This window comes from Diabrotica undecimpunctata, chromosome 5 (genome assembly GCF_040954645.1).
Source record: "Diabrotica undecimpunctata isolate CICGRU chromosome 5, icDiaUnde3, whole genome shotgun sequence".
NCBI classification, from domain to species: Eukaryota; Metazoa; Arthropoda; class Insecta; order Coleoptera; family Chrysomelidae; genus Diabrotica; species Diabrotica undecimpunctata.
The window spans coordinates 101,627,403-101,652,148 of NC_092807.1; the positions used below are offsets into that span (position 1 = coordinate 101,627,403).

A 24,746-nucleotide genomic window follows, 5' to 3' on the forward strand; every position below is an offset into this window, starting at 1 on the left:
GTTAGGGCAAATCATTTTCCTTTCTGTAGATCTATTTTGAACACTCCCACACAGGTACAATTTCCAACACTCCGCTTTGATTGGCTACAGAAGAATTATCAACAAACAACGAAAATGAAATCATAGTTGTACTGAAAATAGAGGTAACTGTTTCTTTATATCGTTCTGAAGTTATTTTCTTGTGGTATCTTATGCAAATTTACTATTTTAATTGGAAATAAGCCTGAATATTAGTTAGAAATTATATCTTTTTGACGTTTCGACTTCAACTTCTGAACATTTTGATAACGATTTCCGAAGTGGAAGTCCAAACGTCAAATACATTTAATTACAAACTCATTTTGTGGCTTATTTCCAATTAAAACAGTAAAAATTTACTACAGGATCAGTTTGTAACTGATATTTCCTCCCTGTATACAATTTGCTTACAACATCAGCTCCAAACAAAATCTCAATTGGTGCTGTCTGTCCAACATCGCTGAGCAAAGATCCCTAGTTCGCAAATAAATAATCGAAAATAACTTTCAATTTCACGAAAAATTATTATAGCCATGCAAGTTTCTGGTATGACCTTTCCCAATAGTTGTGGAGATATTTTACAGCTGATTTTCAGATCCTTAAATGAGCTTCCTGTGGCCAGAAAGCGTAAAGTTGCTACAAGGCGTTTTTTAGTACTGACACATTCACGCATGACGGTATCTTTTTTGGAAATGAGTAGACCAACTTTTTCCAGCAAAAGCGAAAAAGTGTCACAATAATTCACACGATCAACAAACAATTTTTGTCCAACGTTTTTCTTCTTTTTTTCAAATGATAAGGATAACAAGCACAATGCTGCCATTTTCCTCCTCCTAACTATATTTTGCGTAGTGTTTACTGGGTACATTTTGTGGTTAAGCGATGTACATCGTCGTGAAAACAAACCAGAACTGAATTTGGACCGCTAGTTGGATAGCAAGTCGGAGCGTGAGTGGAGACGAATATATTACTAGTAGTACTACTAAGTGGGACCGCAAGTCGGAACGTGAATGCCCAGCTTTAGTTCTTGCTGTGACTTTTACCAAGAAGAATGTCAGTAGCGGAGAAAGGATACGTATATGGTTAGTATACCTATATTTAGTTTTCTCAGAGATATAAGTACATTCTGTGATAGAAGTATACATGTGCATTGTATTTAACGATATATTGCTTTTGTTAAATATTGTTTAATTCAATAAAAATGGAAGAAGCTGTCATTACTGTAAGTCCCTCTGGTGATTTCCAGGTGCCTGTGTATATTATCTTTTCGATCGAAGTTAAAATTAAACAATCGATTCCAAAAAACTATTATAACAAAAAGAAGACATTTTTGAAATTAGATCATAAAAAATTTAAATTTAAAATTCTTTATTTCACAAGCACCAATTTTTTCATTTTGTTGGTCTGTGTTATCATTCTTATTTTATACCATGCAAGTTAAGCGTTTATTTTGTATTTCAGTTCTTCCTCTGGTGGAATTTTCAGTTTTTTTATTAATGCTTGTAAAATGAAAGTATTTGCTTCGTTGCAGAAATCGTTGATTTAGCTGCGGATTCAGCTGTTGATTCATCTGTTGTGTTTTTATTTTTCTGTGTAAACACATTTTGACTATAATGTTAGGATATTGATTAATTCCGCTATTCAATAGACTAACTCTTTTAGAGTTTTCAGAAATCGTTCTGAAATAAAAACAATATACTAAGTTTAGTATTTTACATCTTAATATATATAGTTGACTCCCACTCATCCGCGACTCTATAGAAGCCATTTTTAATGTGAATGAAAACTTATTTTATAATCTAGATCTAATGAATTATTTTTATTATTATAAGCAGAAATATAATATTCTATTTTTACAATGGAAAGTGACCAGCAAAGCAACATATTTTCTTACGCGCTGCCAAAGATCGAATTCAAAATTTCCGAGAATTTATGATTGATACGGAATGATGAATGTCAGGCAAAAGTTAATAACAGAAAACATTTATTTATAATATACAAAAACAATCCAAACCTGCAAAATTTAATAAACTATAAAAGAGCTGATGCAATAGCAAAAAGAACGATAAAAATAACCAAATCGGAATCATGGAAAATATATTGTCAGTCCTTAAATAAAACCACGCCTATGAAACAAGTTTGGCAAAAAGTAAATAGTTATAAAAATAGAAGACAAAACAATACACATTACATAGAATCAAGTGCTGAATGGATAGAGGATTTTCAAAATAAATTATGTCCAAAAGTTTGCATTTCTAAACCATTACAACCTTGTGCATATGATTCCTCTGGAAATTCAGATAATTATTTAACAGCGCCTTTCAGTCTGTATGAATTGAATAGAGCTATGAAAAAAAATTGTAATACATCCCCTGGAAAGGATCAAATTCAGTATAATATGATATTTAATCTATCTTATTCCGGCAGAAATGCGTTGTTGGATATATATAATAATATATGGTTTAATAAAATACCAATTCCCAATGATTGGCTTGACTATATTATAGTCCCTTTATTAAAGCCTGGAAAAAAATCTAATAATTCAGATTCTTATCGACCTATAGCTATGGCATCTTGTTTATTAAAAACTTTTGAACGAATGATTAAAAATAGACTAGAACATTTTTTAGAATTCAATAAACTATTACCCGAAAACCAATTCGGATTTAGAAAAAATCGTTCAACGTTAGATAATGTGACTACTCTAGTTACTGACATACAAAGTGGATTCTCACACAATTTTTCAACAACCTGCTTATTCATAGATATAAAAGGAGCGTACGATAATATTCAATTAGACATTTTAATGGACAAGATGCAAAAGCTAAAACTACCGGAACTACTTATTTTTAATATTTATAAATTGTATAATGAGAGAAATATTTATATTCGTACACTAGACAAGTTAATAGGTCCTCAAAAAGCTGCTGTTGGCCTTCCTCAGGGCAGCATATTAAGTCCTATTTTGTACATTATATACTCATTTGACTTGGATACTATATTCCATAGGAATATAAAAACATTACAATATGCTGATGATATATGTATATATACGGCAGAACAAAATATAGAAAAATGTCATCAACATTTAGAGGTAGCTTCAGATTCATTAGAAAAGTGGGTAAAGAATAACGGATTTTCCATTTCAGAAAATAAGTCAGCAGCTGTTACATTTACTAGGAAGAGGTTTCATCATCCGTCTTCAATAACACTAAAAAATTACACACTCCCGTACCTAGCTTCAATTAAGTATCTAGGTATTACTCTAGATACAAAACTTAACTGGAAATCTCATATTCATTATATAACATCTAAAATTGAAAATGCTATAAACATCATAAAAGTTTTCAGCCATAGTAAGTGGGGGGCAGACCCTAATATTTGTCTTCTATTTTATAAATCTTTTATTCAGTCAATAATCGATTATGGGTGCGTATTATATGGATCGGCCTCTGAATGTCATCTTAAAAAGATTGATCAAATCCAAAATAAATGTCTACGAATCTGTAATGGGTATCTGAAATCTACACCCATAGTTGTTATGGAGGCGGAAAGTTGCATACCTCCACTTCAGTTAAGGAGACAATTCTTAAGTAATAAAAACTTATTTAAGATATACGCAAAAAATTACAATCTTACACACACAATTCATCAGTTAACTATCGAGGTTTTAACAAATCGATATTGGAAATATAAAAAAACTCCTCTATTGATCGAAAGTTATTATAACTACCCAGAAATTAAGGACAATATATTAACTATTAACAACTTAACGTCTTTTAAACACTACGATATTCGCCCTGTATTCCATTTAATCGATGACTACCCTAGACTCCCAGAAAAATTACTAAATAAATATTTTCTTAATAAAATTCATCATAAATGGGAAAATCATGATTACATCTTTACTGACGGTTCTGTAATTAATGGAAATGCCGGTTTGGCTCTTTATCATGTTAATAAAAAAATAAAGCGACTGTATAAACTGCCTAAGGGATCGTCAATATTCACTGCAGAGATAGTCGGAATTAAAAATGCACTAATCTATGCTCAATCCCTATCCGGCACTAATATAGTAATATTCTCTGACTGCAGAAGTGCATTAGAAAAGATAAAAAATATTAACATAACCGACCAGTATGACGATTTAATTAAAGATGTATATGAAGTACTTACAAATTTGAATAAAAATGAAAAGATAATTACATTATCTTGGGTAAAAAGTCATTGTGGGATAGAATATAATGAGATAGCAGATAGATTAGCAAAAAGGGCTACTACAGAAGGGGAGATGATTAACATGAAGCTACCTTTGAACGATCACGTAAGCCAAATGAAAATAACCATGAAAACTAAATGGCAAGAAAAATACGAAAAATCCAACTCTGGGAAAAAGTTTAAATTGTTGCTTCCAAAACTAAACATAAAACCATGGTTTTTTAATGTACAAAATAGAAATTTTATAAAAACAATTTCACGAATCAGAAGTAACCATGCAATGTATCCGGAATATAAACACCGTTTAGGTATCCATAACGAAGATTATTGCGAATGCGGAAAACATGGTAGTTTAGAACATATTATATTAGAATGCCCTTCTATTCAACAAGAGATCTCTGCACTACTTAGTAATCTATATAAATTAAAAATAGACACACCTTTTAACTTATCGAGCTTACTTGCAACTGAAGATATACGAGTATATGAGGTTATTTATGTACATACAGTTAAATGTAAATTTAAATTATAAGCACACTAACATAAATCCCACTCTTTTGTATCGGCAAATTAGCGGCAAAAAAAAAAAAAAAACAAATAATAAATCAAAAACCAAACAATATAGTTAAAAAAAAAAATAGTTACATTATAAGGATAATCAATAATATAATATTGAGTATTATGTATAATAATATGTGTTGTTCATTAAATAATATAAGATAATATTAGATACGCATTAAGTGAAAATTAATACTTAACTGAAGCATTTTCCTTATAACTTTCACATATTTGTTCTGGCTAATTGGCTTAGTTCCAGTGCCATAAAACAAAACACACACACACACACACACATGATTGATACGTCTTCCGAACGCTTTCCGAAGTGGAAATGGAAATTTTATAATAAATGTATTTTCATCGGAAATTGTGGCTAATTCACATTAAACATAGTAAATAATATTTGTATATAGTTTTTAAAACTTTTGTTCCGTAATTTTTTACTTCTCTCTAATCTCTTTTTGACTGTCATAGCTATACCTAGATGGTTAAATAAATGGAAAATAAAAACGCGCCTAGTAAAAAATAATTCTTTAATAAAACCTTGAACTAACAAAAAATAAATTAGATTCACCCTTTCTGGGACTATCACATTATTAAAATTAGCTTCCATTTATATCTTCTTCAACTATTTGAACTGCAGGTGTATATATTTGTGATTTTTGTTCCAAACATATTACTGATCTAAAAAAATAGATAAGAAATGTAGAATTTTTTTGTTATTTTTGGTTTACTAATCCCTAAATTTTCTTTGTGATTTGCTAATATTTTAATACCAATAAACTCATATTTTTCACGTAGAAATTCCATTTAGCTGTATCATGTGGGCAAATTTTCATTGGGCTTTTTTATGTTAATTTCTTTTTATTTCAATAAACTTTCTTCTATGAAAAATTCCTTACTCTTTGGGATTAGGGACTTTACATAGAGTGTGGAATCATTTTCTGTGCCGAAAACTTACTCTGTTTTTAGAATCTTGGGTCCCGTCCCGTATCGGAAATCCATGGACTGGCAATTAATCCACCATCAAGCTCCATTCCACATCCATTGGATTCTAAAACCAATGGTTTTATATAGTCACAAGATTCCATCATCTAATGGATAATTAGGAGACCTGATACCGCTGTGACATCGTTAACTTTTCATCCAGAAGCCCTACATCGAAAACACATTTTGCAGATATTTAATGCAGGCATTTTTCGTTAATATTAAGGACTTCAGCCAGTTTTTTTATTTTCGGACTTTCAGCCATTTAGTTTTTGTTTGGACCTTCAATCATTTTTAGTCCTTTAGCTACTCTTGTACAGGACTTGCTGTAATGTAGAAAAACGTGAGCCAATTTATTCAAAAAAATGTATGTTTAAATTTTTGTGTAATGGTTTATGCTTTGATCTCTCTTGGGATCGTTCTTGCTACCAATATTTGTCCAAGGGATTAGATCAACTATCTGGGAGAAAAGCTCCGAGTAGGGAACTCCATGATTGTTTTTGTGGTGGTGTAAGGGAGATACTTTAGCTAAGAGTGACATTTTCACGAAATGGTACAACCTAGGTAGTTAGCACATTACACTCACTGTACTTTTGACTGTACTAATTTCTGAAACGGGCATACTTAAAAAATATATTGCAATTCTTTAGTTCAACAAAAATAGCTAAATAAATACGATCAAATGAACACTTACAGTACTAAAGTAATGGTTATTGCCAATAAAGAAATGGAAAGCAGATTATATAACGCAGAGTTAATGTAGATCGTATTGTTATATACTAATGTATATAAAGGTGTTAAAGCAGCAGAAACCAGAGCTCCAGCTCCTACGACCATTGCGAATATCTTACCAACTTCATGGGATGGTACTAAGCGGGATATATTAGCTCGCAGCATGGGAGCGACCAGTCCTCCCATACATTTTGAAGCACCAGCTGGAACAAAAACATTACATTTTATAAGACAGTAGACAAAAAATACTCAGTAGTGTGTATGTGTATGAAGCAAGTCATGTATCAATTTTAATTCAATTCAATTACAAGTTATGCAGTCCACAACCATTGTCAATTTAACCAGCGAACAGTACTTACCAATATAAATCATCGTATCATTGGTTGCAAGAAACTGCAAAATGACGCAACTTGACATAGATATCAACCCTATCAGAGCAAGTGCGGAGTCCTTAATATGAAACTTCCTTTGAAGAATATAACTTCCAGCCATGGTAGCCGCAGCCCAAATTAACATACAAACACTATTATAAAGATTGTACTTTGTAAATGTCCAATTCAGTTTTCCACGAAGGAAGATATATCGAGTGTTTGTATCTGCATGTGTGAGAAAAATGTAAATTATAATAGACGTAATTGTTAAAAGGATTACGGCTCTATTGTAGTTTTCCCGTTTTTTAATGGTGGTTTGAATAATTTCTTTAAATAAGTTTAACTTAACTGGTTTTTCCTTTTCGTCCTAAAACGGGTACAAAAATAGTATTACTAAGTAAAAAGAAAATGATTGTAAATATAGCCGACAACTTAATATATTATTAGTATATTATTATAGCATATATAATTGATATTTTTCTATTATTGGTGTAATGCTATATATATCTGCGGTAACTCTGTTTTATGATTATAAAAAACAAATAAATAATAAATAAAAACATACACCATACACCTATATACCGCAGACAATTTCCTGGGCTCAACTTAACAACATCTAGCTATACTTCAGCAAATAAAAATGAAATGAGTCATGTAAGTGAGTTCGTTGGGCGCTCTCGCTGTGGTGGTGAGCTTTCTTGCTGTTCTGTCAATATATTGCCCTCCTTATTTCGTCATATCTTGTGTTTGAATTCTTTTCTGCTTTTGTTCAGTTTCTGGTAAAATTTTCTTGTGTCTGTTGGCTTACTTAGTTCTTGTAGTTCTTAAAGTTCTATTTCATATGTTCTCTCTTCTTCCTGAGTTGGATTTTCTTTACGTAGTTATTTATATTCCTTCTCTGCTTGTCTGGTTCTGTGCCACTGTTGCATTAATAAATATGCTCTGTTTTTTCTTGTATTTCTGTTATAATCTGAACATTCTTCATTAAACCAGTCATTCGTTTTTGTTCTTCTTTGTTTACCTTCCATGCCTACTAATTCTTCAGCTGCTTATTTCACGATGTTTCTGCATCCATCCCACTCTTTATTTATGTTTTCATGTGATAGTTTGTTTTCTAGTTTGATATTTATATTTTCGTTCATATCTTTGAGTCCTTTTTTTATGTTCAAAATTCTGACCGTTACCCAACTTTCGGCCCGGTAGCGATCTGAATCTGCATTTGTTCATTTCCTGGTGCTGACGTTTTTGACACTCTAGAATATTAAAATCTTTTCAGAAATAAACTTCGAATCTTGATAATTGCCTTTTGTTCTGTTTACTGCTGAACACGTGTGAACAATTTCTGGAAAGATTATATTTGTAACAATATGTTTCATGAAAACTTATTTTATAAACTAGATCCAATGTATTATTTGTATTATTAGAAGCACAAATATAATATTATATTTTTAGAATACGAAGTGAACACCAAGGAAACATATTTTCTTACGCGCCGCCAATGACGGAATTCAAAATTTTCGACTATTCATGATTGCCATGTGATTTCGGCTACTTTCGACCATTTATGACGCGTGATTTTTGATGACTAATTTCGTTTTTTATTTGCTAGGGTATAGTCTTTGATGGAAAAACAAAGGCACATCTAGATCAGCCACCTGGGGAATAGATTGAATTTTGGTTCTAAGTTTTTTGTGTCAAAAATTATTCACTTCCGGGTCCAAATAAACTCCATAACATTCACAACAATGATTTCTCCTTCTAAACCTGGGTCTAAAAATACCGATGTGACCTTAATAGAGCTTTCATAGTGATGAAAATAAATGAATTACATGCTTAGAAATGGCCACAATATAGATTTCAACAGAAATCAGCAGTTGGGATCGCTTTAGAAAAGCTACCATCTCGTCTGCAAAAAACAGAATTATTACGTAGCAAGTCCCAAGAATAAGAAAATTTCGGAAATAGCTGATGTGGTGCTATTGATTCATATTGAAGAAGAAAATAAAATGGGCACATACAACTGAAAATTTAGAATTTAGATATTCTAGTAGAAATACTTGGATTCTGCTGAGGAAAATTAGTGGTGGTACAAAACTAGTAAATAACAAAACAAGCTCAGTTACTCCTGATCAGATAGCTACCAGAATAGTAAACTTATTCCAGCCTCCATTCCATAAAACACGTACTATTAAAGTTAAACAGCAACATAAACTTCTTAAAAAGAAAAAGACATAAACGTCTCTCGCAGACTTTTAGCGCGGAAGATGTCAAAACGGCAATCAAAGATTTAAAAACAGGTAAATCCTCGGATTTTATGGACTAACTACCACATTTTTAGGTAATACGAGACCCAAAGAATTAAATAAGGAAAAGATAAACACGTTTACTATATATTTTCTTTTTATGTTAACTTATCACTTACTTCAGTATTTGGTATTAATTTCCTTGAGTCCCGCAGATTTTCTATAGATTCTGGTACACAAATTATTGTATAAGCTATACCAATCGATACACATGCCAAACCAATGGCAAACATTGATGGATAATTGGTGGCGTAAAATATATGGGAACTTGAAATACTTCCTAACAGAGAACCAATTGATAAAGCCACTTCAGAAAAGGCCATTCTAAAATAAAGGGAAATATTTTATTAAATACTAGCTGACCCGCTAAATTTCTTATCGCCTTAAAATTATATATATATATATATATATATATATATATATATTCAGGGATTATACAGTATTCACTGCCTTCCCTCGCTCAATCGTTTTCATATCTCTCTGTTGTCCCATTCTCCATCGTTTAGGCCCCTCTCATGATGGCGTCGTCTACTTCGTCGTCGTCTGTTTCTATTTATGTTCCTTGCTTTATTTTGTCATTACTTCTCCTATCCATTCTTGTTACTCTGCAACATCTTCGCAGGCATTCCATCTCTGTTGCTACTATCTTACTGCTGTTTTTCTTGCTAATGATCCAATTTTCAGCCGCATATGTCATAATACTTCGCACTAATGTTTTATAAATCTGTGTTTTTGTCTTTATATTTAGGTGTCTATCCCACCATACTGAGTTAAGTTGTCGGATTGCTGTTCTTGTTTGTCCTAATCTTTGTGTAATTTCTTCCTCTGTTGTTGCCTTTTTCGTGATTATAAACCCCAAGTATTTGAATTTTTCCTTCCCTTTGATTGTTACGTTGTCATCAATCTGTAGATCTTCTATGTCTTCTTCACTTGTAGATAGGTACTCTGTTTTCGCGAGGTTAATATCTAGGCCAGCCTTGGTATATTTTTCTTGTAGTTTCTTCATCATGTAGCTGAGGTCATCTTGGTCTTGTGCAATCACTACTTGATCGTCTGCAAAGTTTAACGTATATAGGTATTCGTTCCGTAAGGTACTCCCATGCCTTCGAATTTTATTTTCCATGTAGTCAAGGCTTTCTCTAAGTATATTTTGAATAGGGTTGGAGATGTGGAACAACCCTGCAGGAGCCCTTTTGTTGTGGTGAAGTCTCCTATAATTCTTGTTCCCATTTTAATGGACATTTTATTTTCTTAATACAGAGCTTTTGTAGCTTCTATGAGTTCCGTCTGGATTTCTAATTTGTACATTGCATCCCATAGTTCTGACTTTGGTACAGAGTCATACGCCTTTCTAGGTCCACAAATGCCAAATGTATATCTCTATTTTTTGCTTTTTTATTTTCCAACAGTTGTTCCAGTGTGTATATGTGGTCTATGCATGATCTTCCTGCCGTGAAGTCTACCTGATCCTCCCCGATTTTGCCTTTTATGGCTTGCTCTATCTTCTCTCGCAGTATCTTCCCATTGGTAATATTACGCTTATTCCTCTGTAGTTTTCGCATCTTTTTCTATCTCCTTTCTTAAATATAGATGTCATATATGCCTCCGTCCATTCCTTTGGGAGCTGTTCTCCATTTATGGCTTTCTGAAATATCCATTGTATCATCCGGTGTAATTTTTTTTGATCCGTATTTTATAAGCTTAGATGAGATGCCTCCAGGTACCGGTGCTTTCTTATTTTTGATTGCTTTTATGGCCGTTCTCATTTCTCTATCTGTTATTTCTATTTCTTGTTGTGGGGATCTGCTTCGTCTTCGCCTGTTTTCTTTTCCAATGAATTGTGGTCTTTGTTCTGTTAACAGTTCCTTGTAATAGTCCTTCCATTCTTTGTCCTGTATATTTTTTAATTTAATTTTTTCTTTTGAGTTTTGTTTCAATCTTCTCAGTACTTTCCATGACTCCCAAGTTCTTGTATCTCCTATGTATGATTCAATATTTAAGCAGGTTCTTTCCCATTATTCATTCTTTTGTTGTGTTATTTGTTTTTTCACTTCTCTATCTTTTTCTCTATATTCTTTATAAACCTCATCGTTGTTTGTAGTCAGCCATTTTCTGTATAGTTGCTTTTTTTCTTTAATTATTCTTTTTGTTGTTTCATTTATATCATAATAGTGCTGTTTATTTGTATATGTTCTTTTCCTCCAAGGGCTTCGAATGCTACTTATTTTATACTAGCCTTTATATGCTCATATTTCTTCGATGTTGCCGTATCTAAATTCTATTAATTTTTGGTCTAGACGTTGTTGGTATAGTTCTCGTATTGATTGTTCTTGGAGTAGTTCTATATTGTATTGTTTTTCTCTTATAGTGTTCAAAGGTTCTTCTATAGGTCTTGTTATGTTTCCAATTAATGCCCATTTTTGCTGTCAGTAGTTTATGGTCCCTTCCACATTCTGCTCCTCTTCTGACTTGCACATATTTGATTTTTAGGTTGTTTAGTTCGAATAATTCAATCAGAAGTTCTCCGTTATCGTTTTGTTCATCCTCCCCAAATCTCCCCACTACTTTATCGTTTTCTTTCCTTCCGGTTCTGCCGTTAAGGTCTCCTATTATAATTATCTCAACGTTCTTTTTAATTAGCTCTATTTGATGTTGAAATTTTTCCGTGAAATGTTCTTTTTTTACTCTCGGGGAATCGTCTGTTGGTGCATATATTCCGAGTATCACTGTCTCTTTACCGTATGTCTATATGCGTTTAATTATTCTCTCGTTGATTGGTTCCCATGGTAAAACTAAATATTGTTTTAATGTTCAATAAGCTACCATTTTGAGTCCGTAAAGTAAAAGAAATCTCTGGGCAATGAAATGAATCCAGTTGAGATGTTAATAGCGACTTTACCACTTCAAATATCCAACAACTGCTTCGAAAACACAAATGCACTTTGATCTTGTTGTAAAAATACTCGCATATTATTTGGATGATGTTAGGCATGCATTTAGTTCGTCTGCAGCAGTAAATTGGAGAATAACGATTAAATAAGGAACAGTATGAATATAGAATCATGGCTTAAACAAAAATGTTTTTAATTGTCACATCTAAGTTCTGCCCAGTCTCTGTAATGACCCATAGATCATTTTTTTAATTTACTATTTGAACTGTTCTGATTCTGGCAAAAGGTACGCTTAAAAAATCACAGATTATTCGTCTTCTTCCAACTCGGAATTAGAATATTCGTCCAACCAGTCAGCTGAGGACTACAGACTGGTAAAGTACGTGTGCTGATTCTTGGTTCTTGGTAAAGTCGTGCCAATGTTGGCAGTAAAATACTTGTAGGAGGTCTATCACTATATGTTTAAAATAAATCCACACACAGAAAATTGGTATGTTCATTGTTTGTTGAGTAAAGTAAAATTGTCTTTCTTCGTGTTTTGTTTCCTTCTGGTAATTAAGTGACGTTGGGAAAAAAAAATTTGTGCCATTTCGTAAACCGTAAAATATCAGTTAAAAAAAATAAAAGTAAAAAAAGTACCTATGCAGGACTCGTTTCTACAAATTAAAATCATCAGCAGAGCGCTCTCTCGCTCCGCCAAAACTTCATCTGACAACCACTACCAAAAGTTTGTATTTATTTGAACTAGGCCAAAAATTTATTATTAACCCGGTTACAAACCTTGTGAATTCTGACATCGTCTAAATTAAGGTATATTTTTTTGATTAAATACCAGTATTCTATAAGCGTCTATATTCGTTGCTTATACCAAACAAGTAAGCCCTAGAAATGAACCTAGCCACTGCGACTTACACATCCCTAAAATAACATTCTGGTATACAATTCATTGGAGTGATGAAGATTGATCTGTGTAATTCAGGGACCACTCCATCCCGCCTCAATGTTTCAAACCGCCCTCCACCCCACCCCATATCACGCTGATGTACTACGAAGGCTTCTTCGTAAAGCGTTCAGCTACGTCTATCTCTCTATCTAATTAGCCTTCTTCGGTCCATCTTTGGACATAGGCCTCCACAATCCTTTTCCATTCTTATCTGTCTGTCGCTACAGTCATCCACCTAGAGCCCACGTGCTTCTTGATATCATCTACCCATCTCATTTTAGGCCTTCTTCTGCTTCGTTTATATTCACACGGTCTCCAACTTATAAGAATTTTGTTCCATCGGTCTTCATTTTGTCTTATATTGTGTCCGGCAAATCTCTATTTCAATTTTGCAACTTCTTGTCTAACATCCCTCACTTTTGTTTTCTCTCTTATCCACTCGTTTCTCTTTTTATCCATTAGTCTTATGTGCAACATTTGTGTTTCCATTGCTAATTTGGGTTTTCATGATTTTGTCTATGTTTGCTTTTGTAAATGTCCACGTTTGGGAACCATAAGTGAGAACAGGAAGTACGCATTGATTGTATACTTTGGTCTTAAGATGCTGTGGATATATTTTGTTTTTAAGAATGTAGCTTAGTTTGCCAAATGCCGCCCATGCCAGTCTAACTCGTCTTTTTTATCTCTGCTGTTTGGTTTTCTTTGTTAAGTTTTATAGTTTGACCCAGGTATATATAATCATGAACTTTGTTCTATTTCATCTTGTCCGATCGTCATTGTGATGTCTTCATCTGTATTTGTTATGATTTTGGTCTTGCTGTAATTCATATTAAGGCCTATCTTTCCAGCTTCTACGTCCAGTTCTTTCATCATTTCAAATAATTCTTCTTTTTTATCGGTTATCAATGCGATGTCATTAGCGTACCTTAGATGGTTCAAGCGTTGTCCTCAAATTTTTATACCTTTTTCTTCTTATTCTAATCTTTTAAAAATATCTTCCAGAGCCTGATTGAAAAGTTTCGGTGATATTGTGTCTCACGCCTCTATTTATTTGTATTGATTTTGTTCCTTCATATACTTTAATTGTTGTTTTGGTTTCCTTATATATATTGGCTATTAGTTCCGTATATCTGTGGTCAATTCTGCTGTTAATCAAAGAACTTTTCACTGCCCAATGTTCGACACTGTCGAAAGCCTTTTCGAAATCTATGAACGCTATATATAGATAGAGGAATGTGGTATTCATTTGCTCGTTCTATAAGTATTTTCATACTTAGTAAATGATCACTTGTGCTGAATCCCTTTCTAAAACCAACTTGTTCTTTCGACTGGTATCCGTCGAATTTTGTCGTCAATCTATTGGTTAAAATTTTTGTTAGGAGTTTATACATTACATTGAGGAGTGTTATAGGGCGGTAGTTTTTTATATCTGCTTTATCCCCTTTCTTGTGTAGGATAATGGTTACGGATTCCTTCCAGTTGTTTGGGATTCTTTTTTCTTTTAATATCTTGTTAAAAAAGAAATGTAGAGTATTAATTACCATTTTTCCACCATATTTCAGCATCTCTGCAGTTATTCCATCTTTTCCAGGCGATTTGTTGTTTTTCATTTTTTTCAATGCCTTCTTTATTTCTGATTTGCTTATTTCTGGCTGTAGCTTTGAGTTGAAATTTTTTATTTTAGCCTTAAGTTGGTTTTTAATTTCTTCTGGTGGTTCCTTTTTTGTTTTATATAATTCTGAGTAGAAATGGTGGATTATATTTATGATGTCATCTTTAATGTTTGTTTCTACTCCGTTTACATCTTTTATTTTGTTTATTTCACACTTACCTAATTTCGGTCTTAAACATTTCATATTTTTGTTGTTCTGTATTACTTCTTCTATTTTTATTTCTTGTTCTTTTCTCTTATTTTCTTTTATCATTCTGCTTATTGTTTTATTGATTTCTACATATTCTATAGATTTCCTACGCAGCTACGTATTTGGGACAAATTGCAGCTTCTCTTAGGCATCTGGTGTGTGCTGCGTGTATCTTCTTTTTGTTAGTGTTACATGTGTTTCCCCATGCAAGGGATGCATATGTTATTATGGATATTATGATGCTGTTTATTAGTCTTACTTTTGTTTTCATTGCTAATTTTTTTTTCTTCCTGTAAGTCGTCTTATTGCTGCGTTTACATATGGTATGAACGTTAAACGTTGGTCCATTACGATTCCTAGATATTTAGTATCATTCTGTCATTGCACGGATTTGTCTTGCAATGTTAGCTGTTCTTCTGGACTATCTCGTTTCTTTTTGAAGATAATGCCGTAATCTTCTCTGAATTTATGGCTATTTTCCGTTAAATACTCCATTCTTCTACTATATCTAGTACTGCCTATAGATTTCTTGCAGCCATATTCAGGTCTGCATACAGGCTGAGTAGTATTCCGGCTGTTCTTGGAAGGCCTACTGCATATATGCTATACAAAAGGGATGATAAGACCACTCCCTGTGGTACTATAGGTTCCGGGAATCCGTGTTCAGATAGAACTAATCCTATCTGGACCCTGAATCTCCGGTCGCTTAGCTACGAAGAAATCAGTCTCTTCTTGGCTCAGCTGTATCCATAATCTCTTATTTTGTATGTCAATCCTTAATGTCACACTCCGTAGAAGAAGGCTTTGCTTAAATACATCCATGAAAGCTGCTCTTGTATATTGCTGGTCGTTGAATACAGCTGCTATGTACTCTGTAAGTCTAAGTACTTGTAGTTCACTGGAATGTTGAGCTCTGAATCCGAATTGTGCTTCTGGCATTAATACTAGCCTGTCTGTCTCTGATTGGAGTCTGGTTTAGATGACTCACTCTACTATTTTGCTGACTGCTAATCGGCCTGTAATGTTGCTGAAATGTGTTGTTCGTTCCTGGCTTCAGTATCATGATTACATTGGTTTCCTTCCATCAGTTTGAGACAAGCCTGTGTCTTAGTATTGCATTTGCTATGTTTGTTATATTTACTCGCAAACTTATACCAATATATCAGCTAAAAATGATGTGAATCAACTGCGTGCGAACCTTTCTTCCGCTTGGAAAAACATAAATTTCGTTTCTATTAAAAACATCTGCAAGTTTCCTAGTGGTCATATCACAAACTAAACTTAAATCACTTTATCAAATAATAGTTAGAAACCTAATCAGATGAAAAACTGGTATAAGTCAAAATTTAATTTTTTTTTACTTATACCACTATGACTTTCAGAGGCTAAGTGATCTTGTTTAAATATCATGTCTTCTATTAGATATTATACAAAAATTCTAGAAGCAGGACAAAATCAAAAGTATACTACGTATGAAAATTATTAAAAGCACAATTTTATGATACACCTGACACACATATCGGTATTTATTGTTTTTCTTCTTTCAGCAATCCTGTACAAAGACCGTTTTGACATTCTACCATAAAAAACTGTGCTCTCTCATGCACAGTTTTTTATGCTACTTTCCAAATACTTTGAGCAGGTTAGGTCTCTGAACAGTACCTCCGGTATTGAACTGAGAACTTACCTTAAGCCTCTGGTTTCCCTTGTCGAAGTATCAGATATGTAGGAGAGTGTTATGGCGAAAAATGTAGTGTTATTGCCTGTTATCATGGTTGGTATTGCAGTAATCAAAAATATCCATGGAGATAAATCTTCAAATAAGCAGTATAATATGGTTAGTGCACAACTGAAAGCTATACCTACAAAAATTAAATTTTATAAAACAAAATATGATGTAGATAGTATATATAATCCTAAGCTATAAAATATTTTTTGAAGCAGAGTTTACCAGGTATATAGATGTTCTACTGAAAGGCTTTGGCACAGCTCGGAGCTCACGTTACTGAATTTGTCACCTCTTCTTTGTCTCACTCTTCCTCTCATTGGTGATATAGTTTTGTATAGTTAATTTTTTTATTAATTATTGCACTTCCTTCTTTTGTTTTTCCTTTGCTTCTTGATGTTGGCAATTATTCTGTCCAGTCACGAAGGGTTTTCAGCCGTAATGGCTGTTGTTTATCAATTCTCTTTCGTCCCTCTATTTTACTTTTATGATTAGTTTTTAGAGTAGATACTATATATATATATATATATATATATATATATATATATATATATATATATATATATATATATATATTATGTATACTTCATCTAATTTACTTACCGTTGCACGTCATCCGCGTCATAGTCCGTGAGGTCACATGATACCAACACGAAATATTTAGGCGGTAGGTGTGTTCTTTTTTAGAATCACTTTGCCGAGTACACTGGCATTACAGTCACTAGACATATTTTATTATATACGCGTAAAAATAATATTTAAATATTTCTATTAATGTTAACTTAAAGAAATACACAATAATGTGTTTCATTTAATTTGTATAAATGCATTATAAAGCGTTTTTATGAAGAACATTTGTTCGGAACACACTGTAATTGTAATCTAACGAAGGTGATATTTTGGCATAAATTGGTAACACTTATTTGACAGTTGCTGTGTTGACTAATGTTAATAATGTTACACTTCTTCAAAATTAACTTTATTTAACACCAACAATATGACAATACCATATAACTAACTGACAACTGTCTAATCATTTTTTGACGTTTTAAACTTCACTATCTTTTTCATCAATGGACTTTTCCTATGTGGGATAAATCTTTCGTAACACTGCTTCCTCTTTTATAGTTATTCGCCTCGAATAACTGGACTATCGGGAATCGATTGAAGCCAACGAGGTGGATCAGTTCCATGGTATGGAGCTAGTCTCTCGATATGAACTACCTTGGGTTTACTTCTAGCTGAAAACTGGATGCGATAGATTAAATCATTTATTTTCTGCAGGACGGTGTATGGGCCTTCCCAGTTTCGTTGAAGTTTCGGACAAAGTCCTTTCTTACGTGTGGGATTGTATAACCATACTGGGTCACCTCTTGCGAAAGTTGTACCAGTAGCATGTATGTCGAGCCTGGCCTTGGCTTTATCACTTTGAAGCTTCAAACTTTTACGAGCAAATTCGTAGACTGTTTCTAATTTTTCTTTCAAATTTTCAATGTAGGTCGGGAATGAACGTTCTTCTTCGCAGGGGGACAATCTTCCGAAAATAAGATCTTGAGGAAGCTTCATTTCTCTTCCGGTGATCATCATTGATGGAGAATAACCAGTTGCTTCATGTTCGGAACTTCTATAGGCTAACAGGAATAGAGGAATTAAACTATCCCAATCTTTTTGATTATCAGAGACAAACATTGAAAGGTATTGACAAACAGTTCTATTATGCCTTTCGACCATTCCGTCTGATTGAGGATGGAGTGGCGTAGTGCGAGTTTTTTTAATACCCAAGATTTTCATTAATTCTTGCCATAATTCTGATTCAAAATTTCGTCCTTGATCAGAATGTAACTCTAAAGGAACTCCATGTCTTGATACGACGTGTGTTATAAATGCTTCTGCTACTGTAGTCGCTTCTTGATTAGGAAGGGGTACAATTTCAGGCCATTTTGAAAAATAATCTATTGCTACCATTAAGTACTTGTTCCCTCTCTCTGTCATCGGAAGTGGACCAAGAATATCCACTGCAAGTCGTTCAAAAGGCTCTCCGGAAAGATATTGTGCCATTTTACCACGACTTCTTGTTCTAGGACCTTTTTTACCATTACATAAATCGCATTTCCTACACCAATCTTCTACATCTCGGCGACAATTGATCCAGTAAAATCTGTTTCGAACTCTGGCCAGTGTTCTTTTGACTCCAAAATGTCCTCCAGAAAGGCTGCTATGAAGTTCTTGCAACACACTTTTAATGTGTGATTTCGGCAGTACCACTTGTTGAACTATACGTACTCCATCGGGACTTTCCCACTTCCGATATAATAGACCATTGGAAAGATACAGAGATTCCCATTGAGCCCAGTACGCTTTTATAGTTCCACTGTATTTGGTTATTTCCTGACAAATAGGTCTTACTCCATTTTTAAGCCATTCTCGTATGACTTTTAAGTCATTATCTTTCTTTTGACTCTTTTTAAGGTTTTCTAGGGAAGTCTGATCATTATCTTCTTCTTGTATAACTGTGGTTACCTGGAGACTTACTTCTTCGGTTATGTTCTCTTTATCTTCAAGTCTTTTACAGTACTGGCATTGTCGTTCCAAACAGGGTCGCCTAGAAAGAATATCGGCATTGTTATGGAGACGCCCTTTTCTATGTACTACGTCGAAGTTATACTGTTGGAGTCTCTCTAACCACCGAGCCACTTGTCCCTCTGGCTTCTTAAAATTCATTAACCACTGTAAAGCGCTATGGTCAGTTCTAACTATAAAATTTCTGTTATAAAGAAAAGTATGAAAATGTTCTAGGGCTTTTATAATAGCTAGGAGCTCTTTTCTGGTAACACAATAATTCTTTTCAGCCTTTCCCATTGTTTTACTAAAATATGCAATAACTTTTTCTTCGCCTTCCTGTTCTTGTGATAATACTGCGCCAATACCATGCTGAGATGCGTCACAATCCAACAGAAATTTACCATCTTCTCGTGGATATGCTAGAATTGGTGCTGTTGTAAGTCGTTTTTTTAAATCTATGAAAGCATTTTGACAATCCGGTGTCCAGTCAAATTCAATGTTGTTTTCGGTTAGTCGATAAAGGGGCTTAGCTATGCGGCCAAAATCTTTAATAAATTTTCGGTAATATGAACAGAGTCCAAGAAAACTTCTAATTTCCTTTTTATTTCCTGGTTTAGGCCAATCTTTAATAACTGAAATCTTCTCTGGATCAGTTTTAATTCCTTTTACTGAAACGATATGTCCTAAATAGTATGCCTCTCTTTGAAATAGTGAACATTTCTTATAATTTAACTTTAAATTGGCATTTCTCAATCTATCAAATACCTCGCTTAACTTTTTCAGATGTTCGTCAAACGTTTTGGACATAATCATTATATCATCAAGATATACTAGACACGTTTTCCAGGTAAGTCCTCTTAAAACCATCTCCATTAGACGTTCAAACGTAGCTGGAGCATTACACAGACCAAATGGTAGAACCTGAAACCTGTAGAAACCACGGCCAGTTGAAAAAGCAGTTTTGTCTCGATCATCAGGATGTACTTCTACTTGCCAGTAGCCACTTTTTAAATCTAGGGTAGAAAACCATTTAGCACCTGATAGTGTTTAGTGTATCATCTATTCGTGGCAACGGATAACTGTCTTTTTGTGTAACCTGGTTTAATCTTCTGTAGTCTACACAAAAGCGAGTAGATCCATCTTTCTTAGTTACTAAGACTACTGGTGAACACCAGGGGCCCGAAGCTTCTTCGATAATATCAGCATTTATCATGTCTTGTATTATGTTTTCAACTTCTTTTTGTCTAGCAAATGGCAATCTCCGTGGCGCTTGACGAATTGGTCTTGCATCTCCAGTATAAATTCTATGTTGAACTAAACTAGTACGCCCTGTAGATTTCTCGGATTCAAAAATGTCGTAGTTTTCATTAATAAATTCGTTAATTTTGTTTAATTCTTTAGTTGTTAAGTGGTCAACATTTTTGATTGGTTGTTTCACTAGGCTAGCGTCAACTGGGTTACTGGAAGCTATATTCTTTTTTAAATATTTTTCGCACTTGCTTATTTTTTCTATTGGTGTACAGAATGCTATTTGTTGTTCTTTCTTTAATTTAAAAGGCTTTTTAGACAAATTAGCAACCCTTACTGGAATCATCTCATCTACATTAATAAGGCATCTGGCTATCAAAATTCCATCACTAACTAGTTCATCGCTTTCCACAACGCCGAAATGTAGACCTTCAGGTTTTTGACTCAGTCTCGCCAGGATGATACTTTCAGAATTTTGAGGAATTTCGGTATCCTCGCTCACTATAACTCTTACTTGAGGTACCGATTCTTCCAAATTTAGTACAATTTCTTCATTTTCAATTAACAAAATTTTATTTTGAAGATCTATGATAAATTTGTTCTGCATAATATCCATCCCAAGAACGCATTCGTCTTTAATATCGGCTACAAGGAAAATGTGTTTTATCAAGGTGTTACCAATCTGTATGGTTGCCGTTATCTCTCCATGAATTGGAATAGTGTGGCCTGAAGCTGTTTCAAGAACTAAGTTTGTTTTAGTGGGTTGTAGTTTCTCATTCAGAAATCCAGTTCGAATAAAGGATCTGGTTGCACCGGTATCAATAATAAAGATGCATTTTTGATTTTCAACGTAGCCCTTAAGTAATAAATTCTGTTCATTTTTATGTAAAGTATAAGTGGGAATTTGGGGGCTTTTATTAGATACAGCCGACGCCCGCCCCTTAGTGTCGACTTTTATTCGTTTCCCTGGCTATTGTTTGCGTATCTGTAGTCAGTTGTGGGAGATCGATTTCTTAGAGACCTATCTCTACTAGTATTTCTAATAGGACTATGTGATGGGCTTCTGGATGTCGATCTAGGCGACCTTCTAGCCTCATTCTTTGGATGTTCTTGCCTTGTTTGGGATCGGCTTCTGCAATTGTTTTGAAAATGTCCTATTCTCCCGCAATTAAAACATCTTCTGTTTTCATTTCGAGGTTTTTGTTGAAGATTTTGCAGTATGTTTAAAATTTGGGATAAAATAGGTTGTTGGTTATCTGCGGTTATGATTTCTTCATTTTCTTGAAATCTTATTTCTCTTAATTTTGGGCGAGATTTGGAAATGCTTTTTGCCGCTTCATACTCCTGGGCTGAGACTAGTGCTCCATTTAGCGATTTGTGATGTTGTAATCGGAGAGCTTGTTGCATTTCAACATCCTGTAGTCCATCTATGAATGCCTGTATTCCAATTTGTTCCAGAAAATCTTTAGGTGTCTGAGGGTATGCCAAGTGCAATAGTCTTTTAATGTCGGCTTCAAATTCTTGCAGGCTTTCGTTATGTTTTTGATATCGAATTTTTAGCTGACTTTGAAAAACCTGCTTTAGATGCTGTTGGCCATATCTTATTTCTAAAGCTTCAACGAGAGAGGTATAACTGGGTGCATCTTGGAGAAGGAATTGCAAAACGGTTGCTGCCTGTCCTCGAAGCGACACCACCAAAGAAGCTGCCATTTCTTTTTCATTCCAGCCATTTGCTCTAGCTGCAGCTTCAAATTGAAAACGATAAGTTTCCCATGCTGTCTGACCATCGAATGTGGGTGGTTTTAAAAATTTACTAGTTCTAATTGTACCTCGTTCAATTATGGAAGGTGATGAAGCTGTTTGTTTAGATTCGACATTAGTTACTGAAACATTAGGTAAAGAAGCTTGTGTATTAATCTTTTTTTCTAAATTAACTATTTGTATTTGTAAATTAGATTTCAAATCATTTTGTTGTTGTTTTATTTTATTTTCAAAATTGTTTTGTTTTTCTTCTAACTTATCTATTCTACTAATGATTTGACTTATCTCTAACTGAAAATTTTCGTGAATTTTGGATAAACCATCTATGATTTCTACCTCTATTTTTTACGCCTCTCCTTCTCCTCTTCCTCTTCTTGCCTACGCTTCTCATTTTCCGCTTTCTCTTCTTGTCTACGCTTCTCTTCATCTTCTTTCATTTTTAAAAACCATGCAGGGGGTCCGGACGTATCCATTTCTTTGTCAAACTCAGTGGATCTTGTATTTACCATTAACAACTGCTAAATATTTCTTTATCCCACCGCTGTCACCAATGTTACACTTCTTCAAAATTAACTTTATTTAACACCAACAATATGACAATACCATATAACTAACTGACAACTGTCTAATCATTTTTTGACGTTTTAAACTTCACTATCTTTTTCATCAATGGACTTTTCCTATGTGGGATAAATCTTTCGTAACAATAAGTAATGAAAAAAGTGTTGTTTTTGTTTAAAAGTATTCCATTTTACATTTTTATACGACGCATACAAGCGGCTCAAATGGTTTTTAACAAGATTATTTTTTAACTCTTGTTTTGTTTGTATTTATTTACATTAAATATTAATTTGTTTTGTGGTATAATCCACTTTTACAATAATTGTGACCTATTTGATTTAAAACGGATTCAGGATTTTTTTATACTTTGGCAACTATGTCAACTTCGATCTCTGTCAATGATAATGATGTGCAACGGTAAGTAAACCTATAACAGTAAGTATACATATATATATATATATATATATATATATATATATATATATATATATATATATATATATATATGTATATATATGCATGTATTCCACAAAACTTACTTTTACTAAGTTTCTTTGTAAACTATTCCATACACGTTTATCTTGGGTTTCTACTGCAGCCTTCCCTACGCGATGTTTTCTTGGGAACTATATCCAAAACGTTTCATATTACCCTTAGATTTTCTGGGAATTGTTTTCGATCCCAGAGAAAAGCGCATCATCACAACAATCAAAATTAAAACAAAATACATTACCTCCTAAAGTAACCAACAAAACTGGTTTTCTCCCATGTTTATCAGACCATGATCCCGCCATTAGACAAATAAACGTCGGCAGAAGTAAATCGAGGAGGGACTTTACCATTAATACGACATCTGCATAAGGCTGAACAATTTTTTCGTAGTGATGGGTTACATTATTATCTTTATTTCCCAGTTGAGAACAATCGCTTTTATTATAACCGAGTGTTATGTAGCAAGTTCGATAGATAATTAGATTTGTTACCACAGAAGCTAAAATAAAAAAATGTTAAGAAGATAGTAAAATAATTATAAGAAGTTATGTAAGGTTGCTTATCGCTTGGATACACCTGTCATGCAGCCTTTCGTTTCACACTTCGGTCCGATATTGCTCCAAAAAATTTCTTTTTTTTTAATGTTGATTTTTATTAATTTTATCGAATAGTTTTTGGGCGGACCTATTAAAAATTGACGTTACAACCGAGATGACGTAACTACCGAGGCAGTAATATCCAAGTTCCACTGCAGTTAGCAATGTCGGTGTTTGATCGGAGACGACAACGGAGACGGGTGGGAGTAGAATTGGTCACGCGACGAACAGTTAAGGCCTGAGGCCTGCAGCATTCACAAGGTACAGTCAATTCCCTGTCATTCAGTCGTCCGGATGTACGATCGTATCGGGTTGAAAGGCTGAATCATAGGTGTGTCCAATAGGGCTGTTATATGGAGGAAAATGAAATAACGATTTTCACAAACGCGGGGTGCGAAATCGAAGGAGTCAAAAGTTCATTGCCATTTTTGATATTTTCGCTCGGACATCTGCCCCAACGTAATTTTAATTTTGAAATTTAATTTTTTTTTTATTTTTACATACGCAGGGTTTGGTATCAATCCGCTTCTAGGGTATGAATAAAAACTTCATTAATACTTCTTGCTATTTCCATTAGAATAACTGCCCCAGTGCTACTGAAATCGATCTATTTTGAATTTTGGGCCAACCTACTGCCTAACGGCGCAATAAATCAGTTATGACCAGTCACAGGAGTCTATCACACTCACTCTTCCACTCAATTTCAATTCTAGGTAGGTATTTACTATTCGGTACTATTTCGATAATCGGTGGGCTTAGTATCGTTTTCTATAGCATTAAGCTCAATAGTCAAGGTTTCGTATTGTGACAAATTTGGTGTGAATTCGATTACAGTTATTAGAATTAGATTACAACGATGGCATTGCTCCGGAGTGAAGTATATTGTCCAATATTTGGTTCTGGCAGTGCGATACCTA

General features: G+C 33.8%; 1 protein-coding gene across 6 annotated transcripts in view; it reads right to left on the minus strand.

Annotated features, from left to right (window-relative positions):
• Nucleotides 1-5,319: 5,319 nt before the first annotated feature.
• The window catches only part of LOC140440725 (probable peptidoglycan muropeptide transporter SLC46), a 46,629-nt gene continuing 27,202 nt past the window's right edge, over nucleotides 5,320-24,746 (minus strand). For all 6 annotated transcript variants that reach the window (XM_072531101.1, XM_072531096.1, XM_072531100.1 and 3 more), the window contains 6 exons: nucleotides 23,475-23,732; nucleotides 16,571-16,745; nucleotides 9,307-9,511; nucleotides 6,873-7,251; nucleotides 6,476-6,716; nucleotides 5,320-5,478 (listed from right to left, as the gene is read on the minus strand). In XM_072531101.1, coding sequence (XP_072387202.1) covers nucleotides 5,397-5,478; nucleotides 6,476-6,716; nucleotides 6,873-7,251; nucleotides 9,307-9,511; nucleotides 16,571-16,745; nucleotides 23,475-23,583 — 1,191 coding nt within the window. In that variant the 5' untranslated portion in view covers nucleotides 23,584-23,732 and the 3' untranslated portion in view covers nucleotides 5,320-5,396. The remainder of the gene's footprint in view (nucleotides 5,479-6,475; nucleotides 6,717-6,872; nucleotides 7,252-9,306; nucleotides 9,512-16,570; nucleotides 16,746-23,474; nucleotides 23,733-24,746) is intronic.